The sequence below is a fragment of the Ovis canadensis genome, chromosome 4 (assembly GCF_042477335.2).
Source record: "Ovis canadensis isolate MfBH-ARS-UI-01 breed Bighorn chromosome 4, ARS-UI_OviCan_v2, whole genome shotgun sequence".
NCBI lineage: Eukaryota > Metazoa > Chordata > Mammalia > Artiodactyla > Bovidae > Ovis > Ovis canadensis.
The window spans coordinates 120,838,822-120,866,576 of record NC_091248.1 but is presented as its reverse complement, the minus strand read 5'-3'; the positions used below and the strand labels follow the sequence as shown (position 1 = coordinate 120,866,576).

The 27,755-nt window shown below is 48.6% G+C and overlaps 1 protein-coding gene across 7 annotated transcripts; it reads left to right on the top strand.

Annotated features, from left to right (window-relative positions):
- Positions 1-658: 658 nt before the first annotated feature.
- KEL (Kell metallo-endopeptidase (Kell blood group)) lies at positions 659-27,755 on the top strand. 7 transcript variants are annotated; one of them, XM_069587013.1, is made up of 19 exons: positions 659-837; positions 1,219-1,333; positions 1,644-1,788; positions 2,049-2,225; positions 4,597-4,721; positions 5,027-5,066; positions 10,477-10,532; positions 10,626-10,814; positions 11,045-11,193; positions 13,389-13,518; positions 22,934-23,044; positions 24,116-24,214; positions 24,455-24,532; positions 25,294-25,394; positions 25,549-25,659; positions 25,807-25,874; positions 26,109-26,278; positions 26,630-26,725; positions 27,454-27,755. In XM_069587013.1, the coding sequence occupies exons 2-19, from the start codon at positions 1,286-1,288 to the stop codon at positions 27,613-27,615; spliced, it is 2,055 nt and encodes a 684-aa protein (XP_069443114.1). In that variant the 5' UTR covers positions 659-837; positions 1,219-1,285; the 3' UTR covers positions 27,616-27,755. The 7 variants fall into 7 exon arrangements, with proteins under 7 accessions (XP_069443114.1, XP_069443110.1, XP_069443116.1 ...); XM_069587009.1 differs by having other exon boundaries at positions 5,027-5,191; positions 10,473-10,532; XM_069587011.1 differs by having other exon boundaries at positions 660-837; positions 1,248-1,333; positions 5,027-5,191; positions 10,473-10,532.

Here is a 27,755-nt window from a genome sequence, read left to right as displayed (position 1 = left end):
AGGGCCAGTATCCTACTTTTCCTCCATCCTGAATCCTCTCAGCATGCACCATTGGGGCAGCTGCAGTGGCTGATGGCTTGATGGCTGAAGCATCCTTTGCTTACCGATATGACAGGTGACATTCTTTGTCCACACTTCATTCTTTGTGGAAGGATGTGAGACCAGGTGAGGTATTCAAAGGGAAATATCATCCTCATTTTCCAAATGGTGAAACTTACCTGCCTGAGAGTTTAAGTGGTCATTCACAGGCACAGAGCTAGTAATGAGCAGGTTAGGGTCTCCTGGCTTGTTGTTCTTTTTCCTGGACTGTCCTGCCTGCATCCTGCAGGGCTGTGATACTCCCAGGGAAGCCATTAAGCATGCTTGGGAGCAGAGGGAATGGGCATGGAGCTGGAAGGCCTCCCAGGGGAGGGGACATTTGACCTGAGAATTAAAAGGCTCAAGATGTTTCCATCATATTAGAAAGGAGAGAAGAAAGAATATTCCAGAAATAAAGAAAGTCTGTGAGCAGAGGCATAGAGCAAGGCAAGAGGAGCCGCCTAGGGCAGGATTGCTTGGGGAATGGAGACTGCCTCCTTTTGCCTCCCCTGAGAGGCTGAGATAAAGGAGCCAGGAGAGGCTGGGGTGTCTCCAGACCGATAAACAGGCTCCACCCAGAGGCCAGTAGCATGTGTGTGGGGTCAGGGACTGCGGGTGGCACATGCGCCCTTTCTCCAGGAAAAAGGAACTGGGGTGGGGGTCAGAGCGAGGTTATTTCCTGAATCCCCGTGCTCAGACTCAGCACCTAGAGCAGAAGCGGGACGGATTCTGAGAGCAAGAGAGACGGCCAGACAGACGGCAAGTCCCCTGGAGAAGCCCATTCCCTTTGGGAGTCAGATGCCTAGGGTGGGAGGTGGAGCCAGCTGGTGTGTGTGTGTGTGCGTGTGTGTGTGTGTGTGTGTGTGTGCATTCTCTGTCCCCCTCCAGAGAGGAGGGATGTGGGGACTTGGAGAGTAGGAACCGGGGAGGAGAGGCAGGTGATGGGAGATCGAGGGATGGGGGGAAGCCTCAGGAAGAGAATTTCATTCTGAAGCCCGCCTAGGAGCACTGCTCTGGGATGAACATACATGTATGTGTGGCAGGGGGGAGGGGGGGTGCAGGTAGGGGGGTAGGTGGGCAAGAGAAGGTCTCAAAATGACCTGATATAACTTTCTGTGATGTACCCCCTTCCTGAACCAGCTTCACTGTCCTGCCTCCTCCTCATCCAGTTCAGGAGGGTGGACACAAAGAGTTGGTGGGCAAAGCCATGTGGACTGAGCAAGCGAGTGGATCGGGGACAGGCAGGAGACGGGAGGTAAGTGCGCAGGGCAGCATTCTGACAACCCTTCCAGCTCCCAGGGGTCCAAAGAAGGCTGGATTTGGGAGAATAAGGGGCATTATCTCTGTATCAGGGGGTCCCAGCACCAACTAGCCGGGCAGAGCTCTGACAACCCTTCCAGCTCCCAGGGGTCCAAAAAAGACTGGGTTCAGGAGAATAAGAGGTGTTATCTCTGTACCAGGGGGCCCCAGCACCAAGTAACTGTTCCTTCTTCCTCCTTTCCCCTTCCCTCCCCCATCCCAATTCTCTCCATTGTGTGTTTTTTATTTCCTGGTTCTCGGCACAGAGATCTCCAGAAGAGGAGCCACCCACCGCACAGGATGGATGGTGGCAAAAGACCTTGCGGGCGCTAAAGACCCTTCTGCTCTTCAGTATAATCCTTGGTCTTTCTCTGCTGCTTTGGGGCTACGTGTTCCAGGGCTGTGGTCCTTGTAAGCAAGATCCTAGATCCCCCCACAGCCCACTCTCCATCCACCCATCCATCCTCCCAAGACCCACCATACATCCTGACCCCTGGGGGCCCTGGGTTCCCAGCCTCGTGCCCCGTGAATCCCTCTCCTGCCCATCAGTCAGACCATTTCCTCCTCATCAGGGTCTCTGTCCCTTTCCCTAACCAGACACTTCTTTGCTTAGCCCCTTGGGGGGAGTCCTCATTGCTTCCTCTTTCGCAGCTCTGAGCTTTTCCCCACAGCCCCTTGCAAGACGTCTGTGTGTCAGGACATCCTGGATCTCTACCTGGCTTCTGGGAACACCAGCGTGGCCCCCTGCACTGATTTCTTTAGCTTTGCCTGTGGAAACATCAACAGGACTGGCAGTCCTTTTCAGGCTCTTGCAGAGGAGAACAGGCGCCGAGTTCGAAGAATCCTGGGTAAGGGAATCAGGATGGAAGGTTCTCGTGCTGGAGGTGCCGTGGAGCCTGGAATGATCATGACTGTCCCTCCCAAGCCTGTGTGGCTGGGGAACAGCCTGCCTGTGCCGTGCTCCACTGGCTCCTAGGGAACTTCTGGGTTTGCCTCTCCATCCCCATGCATTTCACGGCAGATCCTGCCTCTCTTCCATCTCTTCTGGTCCCTCTCCTCCTCATTTCTTTACCTGGTCCCTACCCCCTCACCTTTCCCATGCATCCACAGATATCTGTGTTATCTCCCTTAAAATTTCAGTCTCTACCCTGTGCCCGATGTCTTCCCACACTGGCGTCTCCCCACCACCTACTGCACTTTAATCCTTCTCTCCATCGCCCTCATTCTCCAGCCTTCAAATCCTTCTGTCCTCAATGCTCCCTTGTGGGTGTTACCCTCTCACTCCCATCATCCCCCAGATCCCCACTCTCACAGTTATCTCCTGTCCTCCCTGAAATCTTAGACCATGGCATGCCAGTTGAACTGGAAGGAAGCTGAAACTGGGGTGCCAGAGATGGGTGATTGGAGATGATGGTGGGAGGAAAGAAGGGGCAGAGTGGGTGAGACGTGATGGAGGGGCTTCATCTGATTGTGTGTAAGGGAAGGAATATCAGTTCAGTTCAGTTCAGCTCAGTGGCTCAGTCGTGTCCGACTCTTTGCGACCCCATGAATCACAGCACGCCAGGCCTCCCTGTCCATCACTAACTCCCGGAGTTCACTCAGACTCACATCCATCGAGTCCGTGATGCCATCCAGCCATCTCATCCTCAGTTGTCCCCTTCTCCTCCTGCCCCCAATCCCTCCCAGCATCAGAGTCTTTTCCAATGAGTCAACTCTTCGCATGAGGTGGCCAAAGTACTGGAGCTTCAGCTTTAGCATCATTTCTTCCAAAGAAATCCCAGGGCTGATCTCCTTCAGAATGGATTGGTTGGATCTCCTTGCAGTCCAAGGGACTCTCAAGAGTCTTCTCCAACACCACAGTTCGAAAGCATCAATTCTTCAGCACTCAGCCTTCTTCACAGTCCAACTCTCTATAGAAGGACACAAAAGACATGCTGGAGGAAGGGGAGGACCAAGTTAGAAACCCTGGAGGTAGGAAGATTTCTGTAGCTGGTGGTTCTTTTGAAAAGAACTGAGAGGCGAACCGTCAGGCAGGAACCCAGGCCACCAGGAAGTAGGAAGGTGATCTCAGGATGTTGGTGGATGGTGATGCGGACTGAGGAATGACAATGCAACCAAGGAGATGCATTTTCTCTATAAAGGAGCCCAGAGACCCTGTTGAGAGTATCAGTTGGAATTTGGAAGAAATAAATGTATCCCTTTGCCCTCCTTCTTCTGATGGAAAAGAGTGGAGGTGGGTGTTCCCCGCATAGCAGAGGGCCAGGCTTTCAGGTAAGGTACAGAGATAAAAAGAAAACGTACCCTTCAGACAGATTCTGTGGCCCACAATAGAACAAAAAGATTTCAGGGGGCCTGAGTGAGTAGGGTTAGATAGGAGAGGGTGGAGGGTTCCAGTGGTGTGTGTGTTTGGGTAATTGTCACGTGTGTGTTTGTTTCCTGGGATCAGAGAGAGGGGAGAGTCTGGACTAGGGGAGCCCGCACTGGTCTCTTGGCTTTGCCAAACCCTTCCTTATGCTCTTCCGCTCCAAGCCCTTGGAAGTTCTCTGATTTCCCTGATTTTTCTAATTCCTTCATTCATCTCCCTCTTGCCTCTCGTTTCTACTCTTTCTGCTTTTTCCATACTCCAGTTATTCCATCTCTTCCCCCAACACCCTTGTCTCTTCCTCTTTATTGCCCTTCTTACATTTCCTTTCCTTTCCTTTTTTTTTCTTTTTCTTATGGTAGCCATTCCACTCGTCTTGTGGAGTATGAGATCTATCTTACTCACACCCACCCCCCAAACCGAGGATTGAACCTGGGCCCTTGGCAGTAATAATGCAGAGTCCTTACCAGGGAATTTCCTCACCTTTCCTTTATCTTCCTCTTTTCTTCTCCATGTTCTTATTCTTCCAACAAATTGATCCAGCTCATGACTTGCCTGGTGGTGCAGTGGTAAAGAATCTGCCTCCCAAGGCAGGGAACGTGGGTTCAATCCCTGGTTTGGGAACCAAGATCCCATATGCCATGGAGCAACTAAAGAAGCTTACACACCTCACGAACTCAGCAGAGCAAAAAAGGAAAAAAAGAAGTTGTTCCCCTCATCCCTGGGTTCCTCCCCTTCCTTCCTTTTCCCTGAGAATCCTCCCTTCCTTTCCTATAACCTTTCCATCTCCCACCTTCCCTGCTTGTTTCCAAGCTGCCTCAGTCCTTTAATTCCCACCCCCCCCACTTCCTTTCTAGAAACCCCGGGTTCCTGGCACCTGGCCCCTGGGGAGGAGAAAGCCTTCGGATTCTACAACTCCTGCATGAACACGGATGCCATTGAGGCAGCAGGGGCCGGTCCCCTCAGACAGGTTATTGAGGAGGTGAGACTGGCACGTCTACTTTTCCGGATGCAGAAAGCACGCAAGACCAATGTGTGCTCAGGGCTGCCATTGTTTCTTCCCCATAGAGGATGGATCTCTTTCCTAGGGGTTTGGGAGGGAGGTGGACATGGCAGTGATCTGTGGACATATCAAGACCTTGGCTGAGGGTAGGAAAAGGGGGACAAAGCTGGAGCCCCAGAAGGAACAGGGGACTCGGGGTAGAAGTCAGGATGCAGCAATGGTGGTGAGGGCTGTGTTGTGAGAGACTGTATCCCTGTGTTGAGCGCTGTTTCTTTTCTTCCCAGCTTGGCGGCTGGCCGATCTCCGGTAACTGGACTGTCTCCGGTAACTCGACTCCGTTAGATTTTAACCAAACTCTGAGCCTTCTGATGAGTCAATATGGTCACTTCCCATTCTTCAGAGCCTATTTGCAACCTCTTCCCACCCCTCCATACCTGCCAGTCATCCAGGTGAGGGATGCGCTGGCAAAAATGCAGGCCCGCCTCAGATTTGTTCTAGGACCAAAAAAATGTGCAATCCAGGAAAGCGACTTAACTTTGTTGTTATTGTTCAGTCACTATGTCCTGTCTGACTCTTGGAGACCCCATGGACTGCAGCACACCAAGCTTCCCTGTCCTTCACTATCTCCTGGAGTTTGCTCAAACTCATGTCCATTAAGTCAGTGATGCCATCCAACCATCTCATCCTCTGTCATCCCCTTCTGCTGCCCTCAATCTTTCCCAGCATCAGGGTCTTTTCCAATGAGTCAGCTCTTCCCATTAGGTGGTCAAAGTATCAGAGCTTCAGCTTCAACATCATCCTTCCAATGAATATTCAGGATTGATTTCCTTTAGGATTGACAGGTTTGACCTCCAGGCTGCCCAAGGGACTCTCAAGAATCATCAGCACTGCAATTCAATAGCGTCAATTCTTCGGCATTCAGCCTTCTTTATGGTCCAACTCTCACATCCATACATGACTACTGGAAAAACCATAGCTTTGACTATATGGACCTTTGTTGGCAAAGTGATGTCTCTCCTTTTTAATACACTATCTAGGTTTGGCAAAGCTTTTCTTCCAAGGAGCAAGAGTCTTTTAATTTTGTGGCTGTAGTCACTGTCCACAGTGATTTCAGAGCCCAAGAAAATAAAACCGGTCACTATTTCCACTTTTCCCCTTTCTATATCCCATGAAGTGATGGGGCCAGATGCCATGATCTTAGTTTCTTGAATATTGATTTTTAAGCCAGCTTTTTTACTCTCCTTTTTTACCCTCACCAAGATACTCTTTAGTTCCTCTTCACTTTCTGCCATTAGAGTGGTATCATCTGCATATCTGAGGTTATTGATATTTCTCTCGGCAATCTTGATTTCAGCCTGTGATTCACCAAGTCCAGCATTTCGCATGATGTACTCTGCACATAAGTTAAAGCAGCAGGGTGACAATATATAGCCTTGACATATTCCTTTCCCAATTTTGAACCAGTCAGTTGTTCCATGTAAGGTTCTAACTGTTGCTTCTTGACTTGCATGCAGGTTTCTCAGGAGATAGGTTAGGTGGTCTGGTATCCCCATCTCTGAGAATTTTCCAGTTTATTGTGATCCACACAATCAAAGGCTTTACCACAGTCAATGAAGCAGATGTTTTTGTGAATTCTCTTGCTTTCTCTATGATCCAATGAATGTTGGCAATTTGATGTCTGATTTTTCTGCCTTTTCTAAATCCAGCTTGTACACCTGGAAGTTCTCAGTTCTTATACTGTTCAAGCCTAGCTTGAAGGATTTTGAGAATTACCTAGCTATCATGTGAAATAAGCACAATTGTGCAGTAGTTTGAGCATTCTTTGGCATTGCCCTTCTTTGGGATTGGAATGAAAACTGACCTTTTCCAGTCCTGTGGCCACTGCTGAGTTTTCCAAATTTGCTGGCACATTGAGGGCAGCACGTTAATGGCCTCACCTTTTAGGATTTTAAATAGCTCAGCTGGATTTCCATCACCTCCACTAGCTTTGTTGGTAGTAATGCTTTCTAAGGCCTACCTGACTTCACATTCCAGGATGTCTGGCTCTAGGTGAGTGACTGCACCATTATCTTTAGAGACATTAATTAATGTTGGAACCAGGGACCTGAGGTGAGATTAGGTAAGAGAGCAGCAGGGCCAGTTCTGGGAAGACCATCTTTCTGGTCTTCCTGGTTGCTTATCTGAATCATCCCTGGAACACTGGACTCATTCCTCCTGTGGCTTGTACTGCTCTTCTCTTATTTACTTTCAGTTTCCCCAGAGGGAGCTTTTTAAACCAAGAGCTAATTATGCTATTGTCTCTGTTTAAATGCCTTAAATGGCTCACTGGGTCATCAGGATCTGGTTCTTAATCCTTAAGGAAGCCTTGCAAGTCTCCCTCTTACAAACTCCTCCAGCCTTATTTCCTCCTTATGCCCCAAGGCAAGCTCGTGCACTTATAGCTCCGAGGATAGTTCTCAGTTCTTTGCGTGTGTGGCTCCCTTTGACTGCAACACCACTCCTCAATTTGTACACTCAGCCTGGAAAATGCCTATTTTTCACATTTTGGTTTTAATGACTATCCCTTGCAGGATGTCCTCACCCTTCCCCTGACTGCAGTGGAGGTGGGCCTCTCTGTTCTCCCATTTCACGTGTTCTCAGCCTTGAACCCTGTGTTGAAGACTAAGCCTCTTAAGGACAGGTTCACACTTTATTCATCTCTGGTCCTCGAGGCCTGGCACAGGGCCAGACATCTGGAGGCCCACGCCAGGTGTTTGTTGAGTGGGTTAATAAAACCTTGGAGGCAGCGGTATTGTGGGAGGCAGTGTGATGCTATATATTTGGCCCCTACTTTCCAAAATTCCACAAAATTACACTAGCATGGATATACAAGAACTGATAATCCTTGTGAGGTATTCTCAAGTTCAGCTCTCAGGGTGTGCTGAGGAGTGTAACTGGTGCAGCCTTGGGAAATTAGTTAAGATCTGAAATGGTTAAGGAGAAGCTCAGAGTGGAGAACTGGGCTGAGCCCTGAAGCCTGGTTGATTCACCTAGGTGACAGTGAAGCTAAAGGGACTTAAAAGGGCTGTAGGGAAGTCCTGAGGCTAGGGAGGAGCCAGGAACAGTGTGACCCCTCTGCGGGTCAGCGAGGAGACTGGTCTCTTAAATAGAGGATTTGGGGTTGTGGGGTGCGGGGGGAGGCAAAAGTAAAGCTGAAGACAGGAGGTTGAACCTGACTCTTCCCAGCCTACAACATCAGACTGAGGTGATAACTTTTGACATAATAAGTAGGGGCCGGGGGTTGGGGGGGCGGGGGAGAGAGCTATGGAGTCCTTTCAAATGTGATGGTTTTACATAATGCCCAGGTAGAGTCAGCGGTTTTTGAGGTCAGCCCAGAGGTGGTGAGGAATTTAGTTGAGCAACCTTGATTCCAAATGGAGATGATTATGACAGAAATGGAAACTGGGGCCAGGAGGATGTAGACAACTTCATCCTAGTGGTGACTGACGGTCCATGGTGATTCAAGAGGACCTGGTGACTGGCTGAAAATCAATAAAAGAAGTGGAGAAATTAGAAAAGGACCCCACAGAGTTGGTTTGGTGTGCATGGAAGGAGGGTGGCTCCCGTAACCTTGAGACTAGATGGTCTCTGAGGGGAAATGCAGGTGGAGAAAATGACTTGAAGAGGGACACCCCAGTGAGGTGGGGCCAGAGAGGAGGAAGAAGGGCCAGAAAGTGGGAGTCAAACCAGTTCCACTGAGTCACAAAGAACAGGGGAGAGGACAGTTCGGGAGGGAGGAGTTATCTTTGATTCCAGACACTTCTGAGCTCAGAAAAGTAAGGAATGAGGAGACGCCACTGGAAACCTTGTGGTTGCTGTCGTTCAGTCCCTAAGTCGTGTCTGACTCTTTGCGACCCCATGAACTGCAGCCCACCAGGCTTCCCTGTCCTTCCCCATCTTCCAGAGCTTGCTTAAACTCATGTCCATCGAGTCAATGACGCCATCCAACCATCTCATCTTCTGTTGCCTGCTTTTCTCCTGCCCTCAGTCTTTCCCAGCATCAGGGACTTTTCCAATAAGTTGGCTCTTCCCATCAGATGGCCAGAGCATTAGAGCTTCAGCTTCAGCCCTAGTCCTTCCAGTGAATATGCAGGGTTGATTTCCTTTAGGATTGGCTGGTTTGATTTTCTAGACATAACATCAAAACAATCATGGAAATGGATTCAGCTTGTATGGAGTTAGGAAGGAGGAAAGTTGAAGTAGCCACATAGATGACTTTTAGTTTTTTAAAGTTTGGACATGAAATGTGACAAAAGAGTCAAGTGAAAGCTTTTTTCAAGATAGCAGAAAAGTTTATAGCTCCAGGTAGAAGTAGGGGATTGAAGTCAGATAAGACAAGCCAAAAACATGGGAGAAAAAACCTTCAGGACAGAGATAAGGACACACCAGTGCCAGAACTAGGGTGAGGCACACAAGGGGAGCGGGCTATCATCCTGGGGTGCAGAATTTAAGACAGTATCAAAAACTCACTAATCAAATAGTATTTCAATACATATTTTTAAAAATGTCAAAATCAATGCAAAAACACAATGAAAAAAAATCACATTTTTGTTCATTGTGAATTAAAAAAAAAATTTTTTTTTTCTTCCCCAAATGGATCAAAACTCTATTGCAGACTTTTGGGGAGATATCAATGATTTTTAAAAATGATCAAAAATACATTGTGGATTTTAGGGGGAAACGCATGATGAGTAAAGTTTTGCTGTTACATTCTGTATTTTTTTTAAGCATTAATTTAGATTTTAAAAATTTCAATGAAAACATGATTGATCTTGATTACTGAGTTTTCAGTACTTCTCTTTTTTTATGGAGCATAATTGCTTTACCATGTTGCGTTAACTTCTGCTGTACAACAAAGTGAATCAGCTGAATGTAGACATATATCCCCTCCCACGTGAGTCTCTCTACCACGGCCCCCATCCCACTCCTACAGGTCGTCACAGAGCACCGAGATGAGCTCTCTGTGCTGTGCAGCAGGTGCCCAATAGCTATCTGTGCTACGCATGGTAGTGTAATCATGTCAATGCCAGTCTCTCCATTTGTCCCATCCTCCCCTTCCCGCGCCCCCACCAGTATCTGCTTGTCCATTCTCTATGTCTGCGTCTCTGTTCCTGCCCTGAAAACAGATTCATCTATAACAGTTTTCTAGGTTCCATATATATGTGTTCATAGATGATATATATTTTTTTCTTTCTGATTTACTTCACTCTGTATGACAGACTCTAGGTCCATCTACATCACTACACATGACCCCATTCCATTCCATTTTCGTGGCTGAGTAATATTCCATTGTATATATGTACCACTTCTTTATCCATTCCTCTGTCGATGGACATTTAGCTTGCTTCCGTGTCCTGGCTATTTGCACCCAATATGGGCATCTCACACCATTTGTCCTAGACCTGGCTCTGGCACAGGCAACAGTTCCCTATAGGACATGGGTTATTATGCTTCTCTCTTGCTGAGCACCCCCAAGCTGGTTGAAATACCTTCTTTGTACATTTGCATGTTGGTACATTTGCATGTTGGTCCCTTAGCCCCAGTCTCTCTCTTTTTTGGCTTTCCCACTCCTCCTCTTGGCCCCCTGCAGTCCATTACCTGAGTCTCCCTTCCTGGTCCATCCCCATAGCCCCACACCTGGCCTCTCCTTCCTCCACATTCCCCACTTCTCTCAGCCTCTCTTGTGTCCAGATAGACCAGCCAGAGTTTGACGTTCTCCTCGAGCAAAAACAGGAAACAAACTATGCCCAGGTAAGATGGTGCCGCAGACCAAGGTCCTGACCTCTGATGCTGGAGAAAGGCAGGGGCCGATGGTGTCTGTGACTGAGGTCGCCTTTCCCCCAGATCCTGCGGGAATACCTGAATTACCTGAATCGCCTGGTAACCTTGCTGGGAAGAGACCCAAGCCAAGTGCATGACGACGCCTCCTTTTTCATCTTCATTAACTCACAGCTGAACCAGATGCTGAAGTCTGGGGAGCAGCAGCGGGCCCAGGGCAAAGTCTTCAAGATGGTCACGATTGACCAGTTGCAGGTGCCTCGAGCCCGGGGCTGAGGGAAAATGGGCATGAGGGTCTCACTCCCAAACTTTTTGATCTTCATGTCTTCTTTCTCCTCACTTCTTTAATTCTTAGTCCACCCCTAACTTTCCTGACTCCATCCTTTCCCCAGCAGCTCCCCTTCCCAATCCCTCTTCTATCCCAAGGGAGGGGAACCCCCCTCTCTTTTCCGGTCCCCCCTCAACCTCTGTCTCTCTCCTTTAAGAGAGTGGCCCCTGCCATCGACTGGTTGTCCTGCTTGCAAGCAACGTTCGCACCGATGTCCCTGAGCCCCTCTTATCGCGTCGCAGTCCATGACCTGGAGTATTTGAAAAACATGTCACAACTGCTTGAGAAGCAGCTGTTGAAGCACAGGTTTGCCCCACGTCGGGGGTGGTGATGGAAAGAAGGCCTGAGGACCTGGAGGTCTCAGAGACAAAGGACACTGGAGGAGGCAGGCTAGTAAGGGCCTTGCAGGAAGATAGGAGCAATCCAGGGCCGTGTGAGGGCAGGGAGTGGGTGGGTTGGACAGCCTAGGAGGGCATAGAGGAAACAGGAAGAGGGGCTTGGAGGGCATGGGTAAGGAAAACGCACACGAAATGAGGGATCCAGGTAACCAGCAAGACACAGGGTGTGCTGAATGGAGCAGAGGATGGCTTCGGCATTTGTGTCTTAGCAGCTGAGGGGTGTAGGAGGGAGGAGGCACATGGAGGAGTTGGTGGAGGAGACGAAGGCTGGGAAAGCTGGGGAAAGGCTGCTTCTCAGCTGTATTTGAGGATTCTGGGCCCATTGTGGGAAAGATCAGGAAGTTCTTGATGAACCCTGAAGGTCGGGAGAGGCAGGGTGAGGCTCCGTGTTGGGCTCACTGCTGGCCCTGAGACTGTGTGGCCGCCCCTTGGATACAGTGGCTTCCTCCCGGGACCTTGGACTCTAAGGCTTTCTTCATAGTAACTCAGTGGCAGCAACACCTAGAAGCTTCTTCAGAGGGAAGCAAACAACCATTCACACGGGTGCAAACAGGTCTGTGTGAGGATAAAAGTCAAATCCAGTGAGAGAGTTGCCAGCAGGGCAGAGAAATATCCTGGGTCCCAGCTTTGGTGTTCTTAAAAGATGCCTCTTAAGAGGAGCTGAGGTGTCTCGGTTGTGGAAGTATTTGAATCTGTTTTGTTAAATCGAAGTCCAGCCTTCTCCCCACTGTGACTTGAGAGGTCTTCATTTGGTTCTTTCTTCCGTCATTCTTCACCATCAAGCCAAACTTCAGCAAGCAAGTATTAGTGTTAGTCACTCAGTCATGTCTGACTCTCTGTGACCCCATGGACTGTAGCCCACCAGGCTCCTCTGTCCATGGGATTCTCCAGGCAAGAATACTGGGGTGGGTAGCCATTTCCTGCTCCAGAGGATCTTCCTGACCCGGGGATCAAACCCAGGTCTCCTGCATTACAGGTGAATTCTTTATCATCTGAGCCACCAGGATAGAAAAACTCTTCTTAAAACAGACAAAAGTTTTGAACAGTGGTTGCCAGGGCCTGAAAGGTGGAGAAATAGAGAAAGGTTGGTGAAAGGGTGCCAACTTTTAGTTATAAGATGAACACTCTCAAGATCCAGTGTATCGGGTAGGTCAAAAAGTTTGTTCTGGTTTTTTTGTAATATAGTATGAGAAAGATTGAGGGCAGGAGGAGAAGGGGGCAACAGAGGATGAGATGGTTGGGTGGCCTCATTCATTCAGTGGACAGGACTTTGAGCAAACTCTGGGAGATAGTGATGGACAGGGAAACCTGGCGTGCTGCAGTCCATGGGGTCACAAAGAGGTGGGCATGGCTGAGCAACTGAACAACAACTATGAAAAAACCTGAACGAACCTTCTGCCAACCCAATATAATATGGCAACTATAGCTGATAACGTATTACAAGGCAGAGCTCATTTAATTTTGCTTTGCTGTATTTAACTTTGTAGATACCGTTTTTGCTTTTTTTTTTTTTTTTTTTAACAAATTAAAGGTCTGTGGCAACCCCGTGTCAAGCAAGTCTGGGGGCACCATTTTTCCAATAGCCTCTGCTCGCTTCATGTCTCTGAGTTACATTTGGGTGATTCTCATGATTTCTCACCCCTTTTCACTATTATTTTAATGGTTAAAGTGATCTGTGATCCGTGAGCTTTGATGTTACTATCCCAATCATTTTGGAATTTTTTTCACAATAAAGTGTTTTTAAATTAGGGCAAACAAGAAAAAAAGAAAAGCCTTTCTTGACGTGTTCACATGTCAAGTAGTTATTCTCTATAAATAAGGTTTCCTTCGTAGCTCAGATGGTAAAGAATTTGCCTGCAGTGCAGGAGACCTAGGTTCAATCCCTGGGTCAGGAAGATCCCCTGCAGAAGGAAATGGCAATCCACTCCTGTATCCTTGCCTGGAAAATCCCATGGACAGAGGAGCCTGGTGGGCTGCAGTCCACGGGGGCTGCAAAGAGTCGGGCACAACTGAGCGACTAACACACACATGTACAAAGGGAGGGTTTTCTGGTGGCTCTCCCAGAGCCTGGGGGTACATCATCAGTCTCTTTTCTCTCCACAGGGACTTCCTGCAAAGCCACATGATCTTCGGGCTGGTGAGGACACTTTCACCAGCCCTGGACAGTCAGTTCCAAGAGGCACAACGATTGCTGAGCCAGAAAGTGGGGGAACTGACAGGACGCCCACCCATGGTGAGGAGAGCAGGGGAGAAATTCTCCCGGGTGGGGCGCTGACGAAGCATCTGCCATCTGGCGGGACACATGTGGACATAGCTCCCTGGGAAGGGGCATGGGAACTAGATGCCCCCCAACATCTGGGCCTTCACAGAAGCCCTCAGCTCTTACGCTGAGAGCTGGGACGCCAGGGAGCAGACCCTTGGGGACATGTCTGGCTACCTCCAGGGGCTTTTTGCTGAGTATTAAAATCTAGATAGAAAGCTCTAAGCTGATCAAGAACTGCTTTTCCTTTGTCATGATCTCTAAACTATTCACCAGGCTATCCTGAGCGCTGTGACTTAAGGAGCTGGACATACAGGGTTCACTAGAGTGAGACGCGGTGTAGCTGGCAGGAGGTTCACTAGAGCGACATGCGGTGTGGCGGGCAGGAGGTTCCCTAGAGCAAGAGATGGTGTGGCGGGCAGGAGGTTTGCTAGAGTGAGACGCGGTGTGATGGGCACGAGGTTCGCTAGAGCAAGACATGGTTTGGCGGGCAGGAGGTTTACTAGAGCAAGACATGGTGTGGCGGGCAGGAGGTTCCCTAGAGCAAGAGATGGTGTGGCAGGCAGGAGGTTCGCTAGAGTGAGATGTGGTGTGATGAGCAGGAGGTTCCCTAGAGCAAGACACAGTGTGGCGGGCAGGAGGTTCACTAGAGCGAGACGCGGGGTGGTGGGCAGGAGGTTCCCTAGAGCGAGACGCGGTGTGGCGGGCAGGAGCCTTCGCTCTGTCTAGGTGACTCCAGTGTTCCGTGTCCAGATGTGCTTCATCAAGAGCTCATCCCTGATACCCCTGGGGTCTGTCAGCCGCACTGTGGGCTTTGTGGTGCTGATTCTGACATATCAGAGCACAGGGCTGTGTACCAAACGTGCTCCACTAACCAAAGTCCACTCTGACCGTACTCAGGACCGTGAACTTTGAAATCCTAGGTGGACACATCCCAATGTAAGTGGAAGCATCTAGAACATTAGATGGCCTCCAGCCTCTGTGACGCTTCAGGGCAATCTTGTTCATCACTGGGTTTCTTTTTTTAGTAATTTGTGGATCATTTCTCTGCCTTGGAGGAATCCGTGGCTTTAGCAAATCTGAACTATCTATAGAATTTGAAGAAGGGAATTGTAAACACAGGGAGTGGAATGTAGTTATTGCCTATGGAGACTTTAAACTGTGCTAAGCATTTTTCTAAGCCTTTTAAATGTAGGAGTTGATTTGATCCTCACAGCAGTTCCATGAGGAGGGCAGACCATGCCGTCCTCGTTTTATTGGTAGGTAAACTGAGATTCGAAAGTTAAGGATCTCATTCAAGGTAGTATAGATGCTAGCTCGTTAGAGCTAGGATTTGAACTCTGGCTTCAGCATCTGTGTGCTTAATCATTGCAAAAAACAAACAAACAAAACCCAAAAAACACAAAACAAAAAAAATTCTCTAGGATATTCTCTCAGGTGGGCTAGTGCCCAAGAGCCTTCTGCCCAGTCTTTCTCTTGACTCAGATGAGACAGTGCCCCAGGCCCTCATAGTTAGGATTGCTAGAAAATCCCTGGCAACAAACAAGTTCGTGTAAATTCCAGAACCTAGTCCTGGTAGTACTTTTGGAAGGGTGTAAGAATGCCAACGTTGACATTGACATTTAAAAAATTTAGAAGGCTCACAAATTTCTAAAGTCATCACCCTTTATACACACATATACCCTTCATATATATATTTTATAATCCTTATCTCTCCCCATTTTTTGCTGGTTAGTCACTAAGTCACGTCCAACTCTTTTGCGACACCATGGACTGTAGCCCACCAGGCTCCTCTGTCCATGGGATTTCCAATGTAAGAATGCTGGAATGGGTTGCCATTCCCTTCTCCAAGGGATCTTTCTGACCCAGGGATCGAACCCATATCACCTGCATTCAACAGGCGAACTCTTTACCGCTGAGCCACCAGGGAAGCTTTTAGGATATGTAATTGTCCTTCGACTTAAAAGCTGAGTCAGACTCTACCAACAGATAGTTCTGTGACTTGATGAAGCCCCTTCCCTGATCTGGAATGGTACCAAATATGATGCATAATAATAATAGCTGAAATATGTTGAGTAGTTACTCTATATCAGGCAGTGCTTATTTTATTTACTACTCTCTTTTTTTTTTAATTTTTAGTTTTTTATTTTTTAAATTTTAAAATCTTTAATTCTTACATGCATTCCCAAACATGAACCCCCCTCCCACCTCCCTCCCCATAACATCTTTCTGGGTCATCCCTCAGAAATGCTCTGAGGGCCTTAAAAGGACAAGTAACTTTCCCAAGACCAAACACCTCATAAGTGAAGAAACAGACTCCAAAACAGGTCTGCCTGACCTGTGAGGTCACATTTTTAACAACAAACTGCAGGGTTGAGAAATAGTGGGTGGTAACAAAAAATGCTTTGGCAAATTCTTTCTATAAAGATCAAGATAGTAAATTTTTTTGGCTTAGTGGTCTGTGTGAGCTGTGTTGCAACCACTTATTTCTGTCCTTGTAACATAAGAGCAATCATATGCTCAGTAAATGGATGGGTGTAGCTGTGTTCTAAGAAAGGTCTTGTTTAGATGCTCTCTGAATTTCCAAGAGGGAGAGATCAGGGTTTAAATGGTCAGTGAGATAGCTGAGCAGGAGGTAGGCCATAAGGAAGCAGTGTCTAGGGAGAGGAAAGTGTTTTCCGGGAAAGGAAAGAATGTCGTCTCATTGCGACAAGGGAAGGCTAGTTGAGGTTTGGTGCAGTGTGAGGGACCCTCTTGGTGGCTCTGGCTGAGAAGAGGTGACAGGGCTTGCTGGAAGGCTGTCCTGCTTGCCTGGAGGGTTGAGAATCAGCCTGGAAACCAGTGCAACTGAAGCAGAGAAAGCAAAGTGTAAGAATAGGGAGGAAATCAGTGCTTCCCAGGTGGCTCAGTTGGGTAAAGAATCTGCCTGCAATACAGAAGACATGGGTTCGATCCCTGGGTCAGAAAGATCCCCTGGAGGAGGGCATGGCAACCCACTCCAGTATTCTTGCCTGGAGAATCCCATGGACAGAGGAACCTGGGAGGTTACAGTTCATGGGGTCACAAAGAGTCAGACACTACTGAAGCGACTAAGCATTGTGGAGGGTGGGGTGGAGGTAAGGCGGGGAGGAGGAAATCAGAGAGGGGCTGCTGCTGCTGCTACTAAGTCGCTTCAGTCATATCTGACTCTGTGTGACCCCATAGACGGCAGCCCACCAGGCTGCCCCGTCCCTGGGATTCTCCAGGCAAGAACACTGGAGTGGGTTGCCATTTCCTGCTGCTGCTGCTGCTGCTAAGTCGCTTCAGTCATGTCCGACTCTGTGTGACCTAGGAGGGGATTATACCAGGCCCTGGTCTGTCACCGTAAGGTATTGGGTTTTTCTCTGCAAGTAACAGGGGCCTGTAGAAGGATTTATCTGTTTTATGTTTTAAAAGAACATATTCTGTAGGTAAGCAGCAGTCTCCTGATGGATGTTTGGTGTGAGAGGGGGAGTGGAGAATTCATTTGAATCAGTTCTGATGAGATGGATGAAACTGGAGCCGATTATACAGAGTGAAGTAAGCCAGAAAGAAAAACACCAATACAGTATACTAACACATATATATGGAATTTAGGAAGATGGCAATGACGACCCTGTATGCAAGACAGGGAAAGAGACACAGATGTGTATAACGGACTTTTGGACTCAGAGGGAGAGGGAGAGGGTGGGATGATTTGGGAGAATGACATTCTAACATGTATACTATCATGTGAATTGAATCGCCAGTCTATGTCTGACGCAGGATGCATCATGCTTGGGGCTGGTGCATGGGGATGACCCAGAAAGATGTTCTGGGGAGGGAGGTGGGAGGGGGGTTCATGTTTGGGAATGCATGTAAGAATTAAAGATTTTAAAATTTAAAAAATAAAAAACTAAAAATTAAAAAAAAAAAAAAGACACCATGCAGCTTTTGGCCTTAATTGGACCAAAATGCATATTTCCATCCGATGGTCATGAATTACAGATGTCTCACTATGTTCTCCTGAATGAATTCCAATTTGTAATGCTCTTATTCAGAAGGGCTGTCAGGTCTCATCTGACCATATTTTGTTTATTAATTTTGGGTATATGTAGTCAGCGAAAATGGCTGTTAAGCCAAGTTTTTCTCTTATTAAACTTGAGAAGCTGAGTTCGGGAAATTAAAAGCAGAACTTCACATTTGTGTCTGTTAAGGGTAAACTATTTAGGTTTACGCCAACATCTGTGTTTACTCAGGGGATTTTAGCCTTTGTTTCAGTGATCTGTGATTTCTGCCTTGAGTCATTTGTGGTTTTATTTACTGAGTCTTCATCTGGATTACTGGTAAGATTCTGCAGAGGAAAGAGTATTAATTCAGGTTATTGAAGACCAGTGTAGTCAGCAATCCATTTATGCAACAAATATTAATTGAGTCCCTATTTTATGCCAGACACTTCTCTAGATTCTTCGGATTCTTCATGAACAAAATAGACAGAAATCTCTGTCCTCAAATGCTTCTATTCTAATAGAGACAGAAAGACTCTAAGCTAAATAAAACACATTGGATGGTATTGAAAAAAAACTGAAAGTGTTAGTCGTTCAGTCACGTCCCATTCTTTGTGACCCCATAGACTTGCCCGCCAGGCTCCTCCACACATGGAATTCTCCAGGCAAGAATACTGGAGAGGATAGTCATTCCCTTCTCCAAGGTAGCCCGACTCAAGGTTCAAACTCAGGTCTCCTGCATTGCACACAGATTCTTTACCATCTGAGCCACCAGGGGATGGTATTAAGTGTTATGAAAAAATAAACAAAGGAAAGCGGGAGAGAGATACCTAGAGTGGACATGTTACAATGTTCAGTGGGGCAGTCAGGGAAGCTTGTACTAAATTGGAGACATTAATCACTGACATTCCCTTCTGGGTCAGCCAGTTCAGAATTCATTCAAACAACACTGTTATTTAACATGGATTTTTCCATCGATTTCACAAGGACATAACTTACGGTTGTACCAGATGGTATCTTGAAATCAAGATAGCACCAACAGAATGGAATAGAGCTTGAGAATTTACAGAGCATGTTCTGTGTGGTATTTCCCCTGTTCTCCCAAGCAGCTCTGTGAGCTAGGCGGAACAGGCATTAGGCTCCTACATACAGCTTGTATAATTGAAATGCGAGGGTGTAAGTTATTACAGTAATTCACATTTAGTAAATGCTGAATTCTCTATGCAGAGGGAGAACCACCGTGATCCTGGAGGATGAATCTGGCTCATCGGTGTGTTTCGTTGGACTCTAAAGATTTTTACAAACTTGTCTTGAATGGCTGACTTTCAAAAATTAGGCAATAACACACAAAGAGAGTTCCAGCCCTTTTGGTTGTTGTTTTCAACGTGAGTGCTGAGTTAGCCTCTTCCCAGGGCAACAAATGACTGGAACTGAGGGATGCAGCCAGGAGGGATGAGGCCTGGATATGGGGTTGCCATCACCCCTTCTGGTCCTGGGGTTCTGATGGTGGGCTGCTTCTGTTATTTATGGTACCTCACGGCCCCTATTTGAGTTTCTGACTCTTGATCAACTGTTCATTCTAATTTAGTGACTCTTTAAAAATGATGACATTTATTTTTAGTGCTATAAATATATTTATTCTTATAGTCACATTACTTTTAAAAACTATTTTATATTGAACTATAGTTGATTAACAGTACTGTGATAGTTTCAGGTGAACAGCGAAGGGACTCAGCCATACATATGCACGTATCCATTCTCCCCCAAACCCCTCCTCCCATCCAGGCTGCCACATAGCACTGTTCACACTTTCCTGTTCTATACAATAGGTTCTTACTGCTCAGCTGCTCAGTCGTGTCCGATTCTTTGCAACCCTGTGGACTGTGGCCCGCCGGGCTCCTCTGTCCACGGGATTCTCCAAGCAAAGACACTAGAGTGAGTTGCCATTTCCTCTTCTAGGGGACCTTCCCAACCCAGGGATCCAACCCACGGGTTGAACCCACGTCTCCTGTGACGCCTGCATTGGCAGGCAGATTCTTTACTACTAAGCCACCTGGGAACCCTCAGGTCCTTGTTGGTTACCCCTAAAAATGATGACATTTGAAAATAATTTTGACATTATTCATCCCCAGTTACCCTACACTGGCCCCAGAGTGCTAGTCACTCAGTTGTGTCCCGGATACTGAAGTGGGTTGCCATTTCCTTCTCCAGGTAATCTTCCAGATCCAGGGATTGAACCTGGGTATCCTGCATTGCCAGTAGATTCTTTACTGTCTGAGTCACCAGTGAAGCCACCAGGGGCCCCAGAAGTTACACATGATTTTCCAGGTGTTCAAAAATAATTGGTTTAATGATTCATTCTAGATTTGTGCTTCAAAATGCGCATTAAGGATTCCTGGCTCACCTGTAATCTCTAAAATCTACTTTCCCCTTACTGAAAATTGCACAGAAGTCCACTCCCCTCCAGACTCTCGGAGTTTTTCTTGATTTCTTTCATGTTTGTCATTACCCATGGTTCCAAGGTTCTATCTGCAAATATTTTTCTTTCTTTTTTTAAAATTTACTTTATTCAAGTAGAGTTTTTACAGTGTTTGTTAATTTTTGCTATACAGCAAAGTGATTTAGTTTTATATATATATATATATATATATATATATATATATATATATATATATATATATAATTTGTAGAGCACATTCTGGGTAGTATTTCCCCTGTTCTCCCAAGCAGCTCTGTGTATATATATACACACACACACACACATTGTTTTTGATATCCTTTTCCATTATGGCTTATCACAAGACATTGAATATAGGTCCCTATGCTATACAGTAGGACCTTGTTCATACACTCTCTATATAATAGTTTGCATCTGCTAATCCTGAACTCACAATCCATTCCTTACTCACATCCCTACAATTTATTTTTTCTGTCTCTTGACCTATTGAGCCTCATTATCTTGGATTTGAAGTATTTCTTCCACCCTTTATATTTTAGCAGTGATTTTTTTTCTTTCTCTACAATTAATATGGTATACTCTGTCATCTCATGTCTCGAGAGACAACTCAGATACTGATAACCCCCAGCAGATGAATACATAACCTGTCAACCTCCACTCCTGAGACTTAGCATTCATTTATAGATCCTGGAAGTTACTTTCCTGCATATAGAACATACGACTCAGCACAGTTGTGACAAGAAGAGTCACAGAGTGGCACAGGGACAGCCGTGAGTGGTCCAAGGTGGTCTCCATATGCTTCAGGAACCAATCAGGGTCTACCATGGCCCAGGCTACGGGCTCTAGCATGGAGCTGACAAAGGCTGCTAAGGGCAAGTATAGGCAAAAGGGATCAGAAACAACTCAAGAACCAGGAGGGGCAGACAGGGCAGGCAGATCCACATGATCAAGCCCAAGGCTCATGTGCTCGCTGCTGTCCTGGGTGCAGCCCTCCACCCGCTTCAGCTGTCTGCTGAGAAGCAGTCTCAGAACTGAGCTTGTCCTCAAGAGGCTGCAGGAGATGAACCCAAAGGTGGCCAGCAGAGTCTGCACCTGTCCCCAGCATTGCGGTCAGACCCAGGGGCCTTTCTATTTGTTTTTCATGTTTGTGGGCTTCAGAGCATCAGCTAATACAGTATCAAAAGTGTCTGAGTCCCTTCTCACCAGGAGAAGGTCCTTAATAGACCTCATAGCGAGGGGGCAGACAGGAACACAGAGACGTGGGCAACTGGGCCTGGAGCAACCTCCAAAAAGGCAACCATTCTAATAGGCAGGCCCAGGAGTGTCTTCAACAACAGTAGTGGCTTTCCTTTCTCTTTCCTCTTCCATTGGAAGCCCCATGAGCAATCTCCAACCTTAGGACCAGAATGTATGGTGGCAGCCTATGTCACTTTCCTGCCAGGAGACCCTGGAGGGTAAAGAAGCAACAGGAATGAAGTCTTGCGACTTCATCCCACTCAACCCAAATTAGCATATTAATATGTTTTTCCTAAGTCCCCACTCAGCTTTCCTTACTCTTGCTTCCTTCAATTCATCTCTCACATGCCCTGCCTCATCTCTTCAACACCATCCACACCAGCATCTCTCTCTTGTTCCTTATTCTTTCCATCCTGCTGTTTAAAACCACCCTGATCGCCAAAGTCCTCTTTGAGTTTTTATCTATCTGTTTCTCCACCTTTGAAGGTATCCATCATCTCATCCTATATTCTTTTTTAAAAAATGTATTTCTTTTGCTTTATTTATGTGACTGTGTTGGACCTTAGTTGCAGCACATGGGACCTTCGTTGCATCGTGTGGGATCTCTAGCTGTGGCACTTGGATTCTCTGGTTATGGTGTGGGCTCCAGAGCACATGGGCTCGGTATTTGTGGTATGGACTTCATTGCTCTGTGACATGTGGGCTCTTAGTTCCCCAACCAGGAATCGAACCCATGTTCCCATCCCCTGCATTGCAAGGCAGAGATTCTTAATCACTGGACCACCAGGGAAGCCCCTCATCCTATATTCTTTTCCCTGATTTGGCAGAAATCTCCTTAGCTCTCTGAATTGCATATATTTAGTCTTTTCTTTTTTCCTCTGCTCCTACCAAGCAATATGGTATCTAAAACTCAATTTTGCTCTGATAACTTTCTGCTTTATAAGAGAAGGTCTTACCATTTGCGGAGTCGGGGAGGAAGGCAGGAGGCAGGGAAAAATTTCCTTCTTCAGTTCCTAGTTTAGGTAAAGAAGCTTGGGAGGAGGAGTGTCTTCACTGGGATCCCTGAGCCGTGCGCATGGTGGGAGGGGTGTGTAATAGGCAGGGACGAGGTGGCAAGCAGATCTGCCAAAGTGAGAGGGTTGGCTCTGTGTGTGTGTAGTAGTCGCTCAGTCGCATCTGACTCGTTGTGACCCCCTGGACTGTAACCTACCAGGCTCCTTTGTCCATGAAATTATCCAGGCAAGAATACTGGAGTGAGTTGCCATTTCCTTCTCCAGGGGATCTTCCTGAACCAAGGATCAAGCCAGGGGTCTTCTACATTGCAGGCCGATGCTTTACCGTCTGAGCTACTAGGGTTGAATCTAGTCCTGTCCTTCCCAGGAGCCCTTTAGTTATCCAGAGGGATGCTTCCCAGAGGCCTTGCTTTCGAATTCAGTAGGCAATAAACAAGGATAGTTTGCCCAGCCCAGCCTCATGACTAGTGCTGGAGAAGTTCTGAGCCCCTTTGTGCTAAGCAGCAAACTCCCCATCTGTGTCATCAAAACGGTTTATAGACCAAAGGGAGACAGACGCAGGAAGTCCAGAAAAGAGAACATCCCCTGGGGGAGAGGGTCTAGGCAAGCCTGGCCTGGAAAGGTGGATGAGGAAGAACTCTTGACAGGAGCCGCTCATTTCAGCTTTGTCTCTGCAGCCGGTCCACCCTCGCTGGATGATGTGCGTGGAGAAGACAGAAGCTTTCTTCGAGCCCACACTGGCCGCCTTGTTCATCCAGGAGACTTTCAGACCCAGCACCCATAGTGCTGTGCGTGAGGGCTCCTCTTCAGCCGACGTCCCCCCACCTCTTCCCACCCAACCCATCTTCTCGACTTTGCCCTTCCTGATGGTTTCCATGGTCAGAGAACCAGGCAGTTAGAGAATCCAGAGAGGGATACGCAGCACCCCTAGAGTCTGCATGGTTCAGTCCGCACAGAGTCCGCGCAGCACACACCACCCTGAACAAGCCACCCGGCTTTACTGCTCATGTGTTTCTTCAACCATAAAATGAGAAAACTGAACTCCATGACCTCTCAGCCTACTCCTTGTCTGTCTATGATTTTTGAACTACTTGTGAAACTATGCAAGAATGGCAAGCTATCACTGTAAGAACCACCCATGGTAACTACTGAATACCTCGCAGTGGCTACCATGTGCGTGGTACTCTGGTAAGCGATTCACACGAACTGCTTTAATTCCTGGTATCACAGAGGGGTTAAGTGATTTGCCCAAGACCACACAGCTACCCCAAATAGTGGAGTCAAGGTTTGAACTCAGGTTGCCGATGTTGTCATCTGTTTTCCTCCATCTAGAAAGGAAGTACGCAGGATGGTAGACGGCGGAGAAAGTAGTAACTCCACAGTCAGGCTGCACAGCTGGGACGGCTTTAGCTTGTTGGGAAGCGGACGAACCCGGGAAGATGGGGAGAGGAAATGCAGGCCTTCAGAAAGATGGCTGAGGAGGGCTCTTGAGAGCAGAGAAGGGGATGGTGGTCCTCTTCCTCCCCCAGCTTTCTGAACGGATTGCCTGGCCAAAAGGATGTTGTCTCCCCTGCAGGCTGAGGTCTCCCCACAGACAGGAACTGTCTCCCCTGCCAGTTCTTAGGAGTCACCCGTCCCCACCTTCCTGTTCTGTGCTTGGTACCTCCTTTCCATCGCCACAGCTCTCTGTGCCCTGAGTTTTTGCTCACCTAGCAGATACCACTTCCTCTTTCTGAGGTCTTCCTCCTCCTGGCAGCTCCTCAGGGCCAAGGCCCCTTCCTGGAGGGCTGGTGGGCAGGACCCAGGACTAAGACTGATCCTGATCCCATTTTCTTCTCCCTGTGCCCCCCTGCCTGCAGGCCATGGAATTATTCACTACCATCAAGGATACCCTCATCTCTCACCTTCCTACAGTTCCCTGGATGGATGGAGAGACCCGGGCAGAGGCCCAGGACAAGGTAAGGCCAGGAGAAGGAGACAGCATGGGGATGTGCAGTGGGTGTCAGCGGGGCTGGGATCAGGACAGCACAGTGACTGGGGAAGGGTGCTCAGTCAGTGCACCAGGCAAGTGTCGCCGCTGACGTGCCGCACGGACACCCTGGTGACACCACCAGAGGAGGGGACAGGGCAGTGAGCCGGAGAAAGCCCCTATGATGGACCCGAGGTCATTAGAGTCCTCTGCCTTCATGCCTTCCCAGCTTACCCAACTGCAGGTGAAGATGGGGCCCTCGGAGTGGGCCCTGAAGCCAGACCCGGCCAGACAGGAATACGACGACGTGAGTACCCCCCGGCCAGGCCCTTTCTAATCCTCAGCTTCCTCATCCTCTGCGCTATCTGAGTAGCAGACAGCCATTTTCCCTGGTTGACCCTAACCCACCCCTTCCCTGCCCTGGTAATGACTGGGCTTAACGGGTGAGCAGCCACACAATGGGGCTTCCCTGGTGGCTCAGTGGTAAAGAACCTTCCTACCAGCGCAGGAGACATAAGAGACACAGGTTTGATCCCTGGGTGTGGAAGATCCCCTCGAGGAGGGCATGGCAACCCACTCCAGTATTCTTGGACAGAGGAGCCTGGTGGGTTATATAGTCTGTGGGGTCGCAAAGAGTCAGACATGACTGAAGTGACTTAGCACGCACAGCCACACTGTAGGTTTTGCCAGCAGAACAGAACTTTTTCAGGTAATGGTGTGTGTGTGTGCACACTCACACCCATGCATTTGTGTGACTTGCTTGAATGGGTGTGTGTGTGTGCTGATATACGTGAAGCTGGTTTGCAGTAACACACAAACTGGTGTGTTACTGCAAACTTGAGTGTGTGTGTGTGTGTGTGTGTGTGTGTGTGTGTGTGTGTGTGTGCTGATGCACGTGAAGCTGGTTTGCAGCAACACACAGTGGTGTCCTGGAGCCAGCTTTCCACCGTTGTGGGGATGTGTCTGGGTCAGGGCTTATCTGCCTGCCTCAGACAGCCACATCAGGGTGTATCAGTGTGTGTCTGCATTTGTCTCCATGTATTTGAGTCACGTCCTGGCTCCTCCCAGGTGCAACTTGGACCCAGCTTCCTCCAGACCTTCCTGAGTTGCGTCCGCTCCCGCCAAGCCAGAGTCATCCAGGGGTTCTTGCAGCCTTTCTCCAGTCACAGGTATGAAAGCCAGGGAGACACAGACACCACATCCCAGAGACAGCTGTCCATAATTCCCAGGAAAGACACGGAGGTTCAGGGGAACAGCAGCAGCCCTTCAGAAAGGGCTTCAGGTAAATGATGGAGCTAGAGTTTGGGTGTGCTCTTCCCACAGGTGGCAGGTGCCTCCCTGGGGCCTCAAGGCTTCCTATTCAATACCTGACAACGTGATGGTCTTCCCAGCCGGGCTCCTCCAACCCCCATTTTTCCACCCTGGCTACCCCAGGTATGGGCCATTCTCTGAGGTGGGCAGGAAGTCTCCTGAGAGTCATGGACCAGTGTTACAATGAATGATGGACGGGACTTGTGGTTGGAGAACTGGGGCCAAACCTTGGAAGGATTCTGAGGGTCAGACGAGCCCTTGTCTCCCTAGAGCTGTGAACTTCGGCGCTGCTGGCAGCATTATGGCCCGTGAGCTGTTGCACATCTTTGACCAGCTCTGTGAGTAGCAGCAGGCCACTGGCAGGACTGGCAGGTGGGGCCATCAGGAAGGTGGGTGAGGTCCCCAAAGTTGGCCCAGAGGAGGAGGCAGGGAGGCTGTGCCAGGGCTCCAGCCCTGGGTGTGTCCTGGAGCTCTTGCAGCTCTCCCAGGAGCCAGCACGGTTTGCAGAAGCCCCACGTCTTCATCTGGGCATCACTCCTCACCGTTTCCCCCGCGTGCCCCATTTTCAACAGTACTCCCCGGGGGCTGCCCGGCCTGTGACACCCGTGCCCTGCAGAAGGCACTGCTGTGCCTGGAACGCCTCTATGCTGCCTTTCCGTCACCCAGGGGAACCTCCTTCGATGTCTCCCGCACGCTCCTGGAGGATGCTGCAGACGCCGGGGCACTGGCCATCGCACTGAAGGTAACACATCCCAAGGGCTGGGATCTAGTTTTACCAGTAGAACAGACGGCCTGTCGCTGGTGTTTCCTTCCACCATCCCTCATGCAAACATGCAAAGCTTTCTGCCCTTCACATCCCTACTGAACCGCTGGCAACTTGAGGACTCCCACCCCCACTCCACAAGGCCTCTTCTCGAGGCTATCCACAGGTCTTACAGCAAGAATGTCTTCTCCTGGTTCAGATCAGTGTGTCAGTGCTGAACTTGGGAAGGACCAGGAGCTGGTTTTGGATATTGTATATAGGGCATCAGACTTCCAGCTGGCTACGGGTCTGGAGCCTAAGGGCAACTCTCCATCCCACCCCCATATCCAGGCATACAAAAAGAGGCTAGTACTGTTCCGTGGGGAAACCATCCTGCCCGGCCTAGACCTCAGCCCCCGGCAACTCTTCTTCCGAAGCTATGCCCAGGTAAGCCGCCAACATCTCCCACCAGGGCTTAATCCACGTCAGATAAATACCCTCCCATTAATGCTCAGAGAATCTCTCCTGCCTGAAACATCTCCCCCCAGTGTCCCCAACCCTCTGCGGCACAAATCCACACTGTCACCCTTTCACACTTGCACCCTGGGGAGCATCCTTCATCCTACTATAAATTCTTCTACCGAGTCTAGCACTCTCTTCAAAAAAAAAGAGAGAGAGAAAAAAAAAAAACTTCATTCCTAAATTCCTCCTTGAGATGAGACCAACTTTTGTCTTCTCTCATTTCTTCTAGAAATACAGATGCCTTCCAAAAGAGCCTTAACAGACTATCCACTGATCATATTCCTCCTTGGAGACCCCGCCCCTAGGTGGGGTCCCCACCTGACATATCCCCCCGCCCAGTGCCCTGTATTCCCTCAGAAGACACTGTCCCCAGTTCCCCAGGACGCTTGAAGACCCCCACAGAGTTCTCACAACAGACCTGCCTCTAGGGCACTTTTAGATGTTATGACGACACAGTTCCGCCCTCACCAGATACCCGCTGCCAGACTAAGTGACCTACAAATGGCAAATATCTTCTTCCTCCCCGAGGCTGGGAGCACTCTGTCCCTGCTTCTGTCTTTGTCTGCTGTCCCTGGTCACCAGGCCTGCTGCGTCCTGCTCATCCAATGCTCTGCTGTCCTCCTTACCCTGTGTGGACCTCTTTTTCTCCCCAGGTGATGTGTAGGGACCCCAGCACCCAGGATCCTCAGGACATTCACAGCCCTCCTACCCTTCGAGTCCACGGTCCCCTAAGCGACAGTCCAGCCTTCACCAGACACTTCCGCTGTCCCCAGGGGGCCCTCCTGAACCCCTCCAGCCGCTGCCAACTCTGGTAACCTGGCCAGTTCCCAAAGAGATCTCAGTACAGGTGTATCGGCATCTCTGTGCTCCAACCCGGGAATCAGGGCAACAGGTCCTCTGCCCTTCCATTCCAAAAATAAAAGCTGGCGCTTGGCTTCTGCCTGTCTCTTAAGAA

Excerpts from the sequence above, each read along its gene's own strand:
- KEL (XM_069587009.1), top strand. The coding sequence starts at position 1,286 with ATGTGGACTGAGCAAGCGAGTGGATCGGGGACAGGCAGGAGACGGGAG. Across the intron at positions 2,226-4,596 it reads CCGAGTTCGAAGAATCCTGG|AAACCCCGGGTTCCTGGCAC; the intron begins GTAAGGGAATCA and ends CTTCCTTTCTAG. Across the intron at positions 10,533-10,625 it reads AGGAAACAAACTATGCCCAG|ATCCTGCGGGAATACCTGAA; the intron begins GTAAGATGGTGC and ends CCTTTCCCCCAG.